General features: G+C 34.2%; 1 protein-coding gene across 1 annotated transcript; it reads left to right on the top strand.

Moving 5' to 3' along the window:
- The first annotated feature begins 4541 nt into the window (after positions 1 to 4541).
- LOC110107218 lies at positions 4542 to 4961 on the top strand. Its single transcript, XM_020837410.1, has one exon. It carries the CDS (start codon positions 4542 to 4544, stop codon positions 4959 to 4961), a length of 420 nt encoding a protein of 139 aa, XP_020693069.1.
- Positions 4962 to 8253: the final 3292 nt, after the last annotated feature.

Here is an 8253-nt window from a genome sequence, read left to right as displayed (position 1 = left end):
GTGAGTTTTGAGGCAGCTAGCTATTGTGTATCATTGAGAAGTACCAGCTTTCGCGATGGTAGTAAGAGCTAGGAAAGATATATATGCTGCCCGTATATTCGCAAGTACATAAAAGACATCTGAAATAGTTAATTGCATAATATTCGAAAATCATATTAGCATATTCTCATATCAAATTATCCCACGAGAATAAGGAAATGAAGAGGCAGAATAGTGCATGCTCATATCAATGAAGAACATGCTGAAAATATCCAATTAATTCTTGTTGGTAAGAGAATTGACCACAAGTCTTAAGCAATACAAAGCGTGGGTTACAAAATTTAAAATACACTTAGGCTAAAGGGCCATTGGGAAAGGAAGAAAAAGTAAAAAAGTAAGATGATATCTAATGCTTATTTTAATGTGTACACACATTGTGTACAATCTTTCTATCAGTTTCTACAAACTTATGCATAGTATGTGTATTAGGAAATCTATAAAGTGCCTTATACATACATTGTGTGCACGATGTGTGTACAATATTGAAATCAAAATATAAAGTGATGTGCATTGTGTGTACCAAGGGAAACCACAAAGTGCCTTGTATACACACTATGTATAAGGTGTACACAACGTGTGTACAATTCTAAAATTAGAGTATAAAATCTTGTACATAGTGTGTGTATAAGGGAATCCACAAAGTACCTTGTGCACACACTATATATAAAGTGTACACAGTGTGCGTACAATCTTGAAATCATAGTATATAATCTTGTGCACAGTGAGTGCACAAGAGAATCCACAAAGTATCTTGTACACACATTAAGTACAAGATGTACACAATGTGTTTACAATCTTTCTATCAGTGTCTACAAACTTGTGCATAATGTGTATAGGAAATTCACAAAGTTCCTTGTACACACACTATGTATAAGGTGTACACAATGAATTTACAATTTGAAATCAGAGTATATAATCATATTCAACATTTTGAATAGTTTTTTGGAGAATTTAACAGCTTATTTTTAAAAGATAAGAAAATTGTTGTAGATGAAACTACAAGAGAACAATGTTCACCTTCAAATCCTGTCTTCAAAGCAACTGTATCGGAATAATGTTTACCTATAAATCAGAGCTAGTTCTCTAGTTTTGACTGCATGCTTCATCAAGGAATTCATATACGAGAGACCAAGCAGTCAACCGACATTTGAGTACACGAGGATGATGATGGATATCATAAAGTCATAGCAATGTCAGCCTAAAATTTATGAATATAATAGTTCCTTATAAAAATGATGATTCATTGTATTAAGTGATTCATTGTAAAAAATTATGATGCGTTGTAATCTTCTATTGAAGTATAAATGTAATGATGTTCCTCATAAAAATGATGATTCACTATATTAATTGATTCGTTGTAAAAATTGATATAAGTACAAAAAATAACTACATAATAAAAAATAAATGCGTGCAAAATTAAATTTATTTATTAATGCTCAAACATAATAAGGCATACCCCAAATCTGCTCTAAATTTTGACATTTTTTCAGGTCAATCCTTATATTCAACCCAGTTAATTTCTTCTTCCTTGACAACAACTTTCATATACTTGCATATGAACATGCCATAGTTAATGCTATTCGACTTCATTGGCGCACCACTAACACTTTGAATAGGAAAAATTTGAATATCTGATTCAAATGATTGGCTGTCATCCTCAAGCAATTTTGCTACCTATACAAAATAATGAAATCATATTAATTTTTGTCCAAAACAATCCTATTTAAAAGAATTATTTTTGAAAAATTGTAAAGTAAATTTGGTCACACTCACGACATCATGAAGGATTGTCACATGCATGGCCTTGGGAAAATAATCGAAGAAAAGCCAAGCCTTTTCCTTACGGACTCCCACAAGAAGAGTCCAATGTTTATTGTTACACAGTGCTAGCAATATTAGTTTGGCTTCTTGGACATAATGTTGGTTAACATGTAGAATATATAGATTGCTTATGTCTTTATAATTTGCTTTTGTGTAGTTCTGACATAAACCTTGAAAGGAAAAGGTTTGGGAAAGCTTACATAATACAAAGAAGATATATATAAGAAGGGTTAGCATAGGCCTTGAGAAAGTTTATTCCTTTTTACTAACAGGAAGGAAACAACATCCACATGTGCGTCTCTAAGTTCATCAATTTCTCCTCTAGAAACTGTAATATTCCCAGCAATGAATATATTGTCTTGCCTATAACAAAAATAAAAGAGGGTTAAAGAATTGGTGTACATATGTTGTACACACACTATGTATAAGAAAAATCAATATATAGTGTGTGTATAACTTGTACACAATGTGTGTTCAACATATAACAACTTGTGTACAAGGAATATCAACATGTAAACAATGTATATAACTTGTATGCAGTGTGCGTATAACTTGTATATAGTGTGTGTATAATGTTGTGCATATTGTGTATATAACACATACACAACGTGTGCACAAGGCTATACACAACGTGTGTATAACATGTATAAATTGTACAGAGTGTGTGTACAATATATACATAGTGTGTGTATAAGGTTGTACACAGTGTCTACAAGGGAAATCAATATGTACACTGTATGTATAATTTGTACACATTGTATGTATAATATATACAATGTATGTACAACTAGTACACAGTATGTGTACAAGGGAAATCAATATGTACACAGTTTGTATAACTTGGACACAATATGTGTACAAAGGAGAAACATTGTTGAAACTTGTTAGTGTGCTTTATAAAACATAAACTCCTCAATAATAAGATCCCTGCCCTTAAAATCCATTCTTGTGCTTACAGGGTGAAGAACATCAAGTAATGTGTCGGCATTCATGGCATCATCAGTAGTAGATGTCTTCTCTACTTCTGTTGTGTCTAGCTTTATCTCTTTAATATTTGACTCCTATTCTAAATATACCTTACTTTTTTCCTCGGTTCACCTATTGTGTATGGTGTTTTTATGGTCTTCTTAGCTCGATTAGTTCTTTTCTCCACAATACTGGCTATAGTACTAGTTGACACCTAAGGATAATTTGGTTCATGTATAAGAGAATGTAATATAAGATATTGTAAAATTCAGGCACTTTAAAAGTAATACCTTGAGTGTAGCTACCTGAATTGGTAGTTTAGCCTTTTGTCAACTAATATCTGTTCAACAATTTTCATTTCATTGACAGCAGGGGCTTCATCGCTCCTCTTGGCACTAACTATAGCACCAATTGATGCCTAAGGATAATTTGATTTGTGTGTAAGGCAATGCAAAGTAGGACTGTGCAAAATTCATGCACTTTAAAAGTAATACCTTAGATGCAGTTGCCTAAACTGGTAGTTTAACCTTACTGTTGTCGAACAATATATGTCCAACAATTCCTATCTCCTCATCAACAACAGGGGCTTCATCACTCTTTGTGCATAACTTTGCCTGATTTTGCATTTTATCGGCAACATGTTCCAAAATATTCTCTTGAAGATGGGCAAAATTACTGTGCAAAATTACTCCTTGACCGAAATATTAGGGGTGCATTCTACTCAATTGGAGGGAATTCAATAAAGTGAAATATATTTAAATTCCTTAAAGCTTCCTCCACTTCAATGCGCAATATATCTGTTAAGGAGTCGCAACAAGCTCTAAATGTTGAGGCTTTGCAACAAAAACTAACCTTTAGAATATACATCTGCAATATATGTATATATGTATTAATTTAAATTATAAACAAATTGTACACTGCATGTAAAAAGCTTATGCACCGTGTGTATACAAGCTTGTACACATACTGTGCATAATTTGCACACAGTATGTTCATAAGTTTATACTCACACTATGTATAATCTTGTACATAATGTATGTACAAGCTTGTGCAGAGCGTGTGAAAAATATAGTAGAGACTGTGCACAAGGTTGTACACAGTATGTGCACAAGCTTGCGCACAGTGTTCAATCCTAAAACTATTGTTCGTTTTCTTGAACTCCATAAAATTTATGTATTTCCTCCAAGCCAAATAACTTTCGAACACAATTGAGCTAGGCACTTCTATTTACAGCTTAATAAAAACTATGATGCTTTTTTAAGTTCTACGGTATACAATTTCATACATTCAACAATTTCTACATGTCGAACAATTTCTATAATATACAAATAGCTTTAAATATTTATAGTTATATAATATCCAAAAAATAATTTATCTTCCATACTGAACCCTGAATAGCTAAAGAGGATGAAGAAAATCATGATCGACTATTCATTTTTGAAGATAAAAAACTCGTGAGAGTCGAGATTCCACATGTAGTAATCTAAGGGCTGTGACTCCGAAACCCTAAACAATTTTAATCTTCCACGAGTATTCAAGAATGAATGGACGCATCTACTTCAATTTTTTTCAAATTTATAACCTCCTGACCGAATCGGGTCATCGACTTCGTTTTTTCAACCTGATTGCAGTCCGACATAGCACAGAATAATTTCTCGTAGAAGGCCATCGGCTTCTTCCTCGCAGGCTTGCAGCCATATCCCTCATCGCGATCAATGGCGTCGCTTCTCCCCAAGCTCCTCCGAAAGTGCCAACCTTCTTCACTTCAAACCCTATCCTTCTTGAGCAAGTCGCAGCCACGCACAACCGTTCTTAGAACTCCAATCCTTTCATTAAACCCTGATCTCTTCCTTGAACCAACTGCCGGTCCCATTTCTTGTTTTTTTGACAATGATGCAGCTGAAACAGCCCCTTTTCGGTTCTACCCGTCGTTTCCACATTTCTCTAATCTAGAGCCGTTTTCTCTATGTGGGAATATTCAATCTGAAAAAAAGAAATCTGATGCTGAGTCAGATTACGCCAGCGAAAGCGATTACCGAACGGTGTGGGCTGACAGTGTTAAAAAGAAGAGGAAGAGGAAGATGAACAAGCACAAGTACAGGAAGCTGAAGAAACGCCTCCGCCGCCAGACTTAGGTGACTACGGTTTGATATATGATCAGAATCTAAGAGGCGAGGTTTCCCTCTTAATTTTTTTAATATTCCTTTTATTTTGATCTCTCATCTCGCATTCAAGGCTTGATTGTCTTTAGGTTTTAACGAAAATCTTTAATGGGCCAGTTTGCGTTTTACTGCAGCTGCTGGCATTTAGATTTGGCAAGCGTTGTTTAGCAAACTTTGTTCTCATACCTGTCATCTGAAAGAAAAAATAACTCTTTTTGCAGCTCTAGTCTGTGTGTGTATTTACTTCTGTTTATGCACAAATAACTCAATGAAAACAAGTTTGCGTCTTTATACTGACACAATCTTCGCTGCAGCTTGTTTTCATCACTAATACCTTTGTGCTTGCCCTTATGAGAGAAGAATAAGAGGTATTATCTTTTTATTGTGGAAATTTGAGCCTTTAACTTCAAGGAAGAATAAACATAATGTGTATGATATGCATAGTTCTAATATTTCTTATCTTGAATTTTTCATCTTTTAACTTCCATAAAGAATAAACTTTGAGCATACGATCTACATGGTCTAATAAGGGAGATTGTACTAAAATAAGTAAAAAATTAGAGCTGGTAAAATTTTTAAGATGTTTTAAAATTATTAGAATAAAATTGAGTCTATGATATTTAATTGTAGTTTTCTTGTAATTATTATTTATCGTGAAATATTATTTGAAGATCAAATCATAATTTATACTTAAATATGATAGATTTATAAATTTCATATCTATTATACATGATAATAGGGATATGCTTGAGGTAAGAACTTCTATGGCTAAGATTGGTGCTTAAAATAGCGAATTGACTTGGGAGTACCATGCAATAAAAAATGTCTTAGAAATATATTTAAAAAATTACATTTATATTGGCTATGTTGTTTGATAATAAAGAAATTCTTGATAACCACATTGAGTGTGGAAAAAAAAAAAAGAGTCTGAAAGATGAATATATTTTAAAACTAAGGAGAAATTAAGGAATGGACCGAATGGTATTATTATAGAGATGATAGGAGTAGTGCCTATTATAGACAAGGTAGTGAGAGATAGATTTAAGTTATTTATGCTTGCTCAATAAATGTTAGAGTGATGGAGGGGTTAATAGACTTTCGTTTTGTCTTCATTCTCATAAAAGGAGCATATTGGTTGAGGTCATTATGGGATTTGTGGGAGTTGGGACGGTGCCTAGGCATTTTTTAAGAAAGTAACAAAGTAATCATAGGATACCTTGAAAGAAGAAAGAACTCTTCATGTACTCCTTGAGAAGGATGGGAGGAAGAACTTCACGTACACAGTTCGGAACAATTCACATGCATAACTTGGATCAAAGGAGAAAGAAGCATTTAAAATCAATGGTCTTATTAAAATATTTCATTCATCAATTAATCAATTAACTAATATCCAAAAGTCTATACAACCAATCCAAAAGTCTATACAACCAAACCTAAAAAGTCTATACAACCATCCTTATTTATAAACAAAAATAAGCAACAAGTTAATATTAATATTATCCATTTCCTTATTACCTAAATGATGAAATTGTGCTTATTCTAATTACATTTAACATAAAAAAAAAGAAAGTAAATACTAAAAATATGGCCTAGATTAATGAATCATATAGAAAGGCTTGAAAACTGATTTAATTAAACTATAGTTAGCGTTGTTTAACTTATTTTTGGTTAACCTACAAAAAAATTCATCCAATTTAAGGCTAAATTTATTGAATTGTTAACCAATCCTTATTGTATTGCGTCAATTCACTTGACTCACAAAGATTTCTTCTCTTGAAGAGTCTACATGGGAGTTTTAGGAGATTGTGGACTCTGTTCATGCATAACTTGTTGAGAAATACAAACATCAGTATGCATGAGTATTAGCAAGTTTGGAGGTTTCAGGAGGGAGCAACTCTAATCTATATGTACTTGGTAAGCATCAAGATCCTTGAGAGCTAGTTGAGGATCTGTTTGATGTAGAACGGGTAGAAGGAGAAGTAGTGGCAAGAACGAGCTCCAAGCGCCCTCCCAAAAAGCTGAATTAAATCCTTAAGGGAATCTGAAAATGCTTCAGATTTTATTGTCTTTTCTCTCAGAAATCTGAGTGGGATTTCCTGCTCCCAAATACCCTTCTAGAAATCTGGAATTAGCTTCAGGTTTTTTTATTCAAAACCTGAGAGAAAATTGACAGCAAGTTGCAGTCTTCAAAACGTGCAAGGCAGCAAAGAAAACACTTTGCTGGAATTTTCTGGCCAGCAAGGGAAAAGCTGTCTAGTAAGCAGGACAGTGAATATTCCTGCTGAAATTTGAGGATAGCAGAGAAGAATTTTGCCTATAGGAATTCTGGACAGCAAATTTAGACTTCCAACGGTGCAGGACAGCAGGTTCCACTATTCAAATAGCAGTTTTTGAGCCTTCAAGTGCTTAGGATGCAAAGCCAATGGCTGAGATTTCGGATGCAGCATTAGGGAGTAGGAAAATCCATGATTTATGGAGTTTTGGAGAGGTTTAGTGCAGGAAATCCAGTGGGAAAACCTTGAAGAATTTCAGCCAGTAAGGGGAGACGGGAATATGGGGGAGCAATTAATGCACAGGTATTTTCCTTATTCCCCTCTCAGCTTTGGGAAAGTGATTAAAGCCTGAGCTTTGAATATTTCGGCTGGAGCAATTAGGGAGAAAAGGAAATAGATATGAAATAATGCCAAGGAGATTGATGGGCTTAATTTGAAAATAGATTTCAAATTAAGAGGTCATTAATGCTTAATTGGGGAATTAATTTGGATTGATTGGATTGGAGAGAGAAGAGGGGGAGAGGAAATTAAGGAGTAACTAATGCTAATTCAAATTCAAATTTTGAATTTGAATTTGAATTGTCATTACTTGGGAGCATTAAGTGGATTAATTGATTAAATTTAAATTAAATTATTCAAATTTAAATTATGGTTATAGGCTTAATTGGAGGGAGAATTTAAGGAGTAATTAATGCTATATTCAAAAATTCAAATTTGTAATTTGAATTGTCATTAATGTGAGCCTCTCTAATCTAGGAAACTTCTTTTTCCAAGGAGGAAAGAGAGGGGGTGGTGGGAGGTTGGTGGGCGTACGGCCTAAGGGGATCTGGCCGGGCGGGTTGTGAAAAGGTGGCCGCGGTTGTTGTAAGAGGTGGCTCGGTGGGCTTGGGTGGAGGATTGGGGATGTCGACAAGGAAAAAGTGAAAGATAGACGAAAAAGAATAAAACCAGCGAACCCGGCCGTCTCCAAGGTTGGTGGTGATACGTTCTCC

The sequence above is a fragment of the Dendrobium catenatum genome, unplaced genomic scaffold, assembly GCF_001605985.2.
Source record: "Dendrobium catenatum unplaced genomic scaffold, ASM160598v2 fragScaff_scaffold_12, whole genome shotgun sequence".
Classification (NCBI taxonomy): domain Eukaryota; kingdom Viridiplantae; phylum Streptophyta; class Magnoliopsida; order Asparagales; family Orchidaceae; genus Dendrobium; species Dendrobium catenatum.
The sequence above is the reverse complement of the archived record's forward strand: the minus strand, read 5'-3'. Positions and strand labels throughout refer to the sequence as shown.

Coding starts and splice junctions, on each gene's coding strand:
- LOC110107218 (XM_020837410.1), top strand. CDS start 4,542: ATGGCGTCGCTTCTCCCCAAGCTCCTCCGAAAGTGCCAACCTTCTTCA.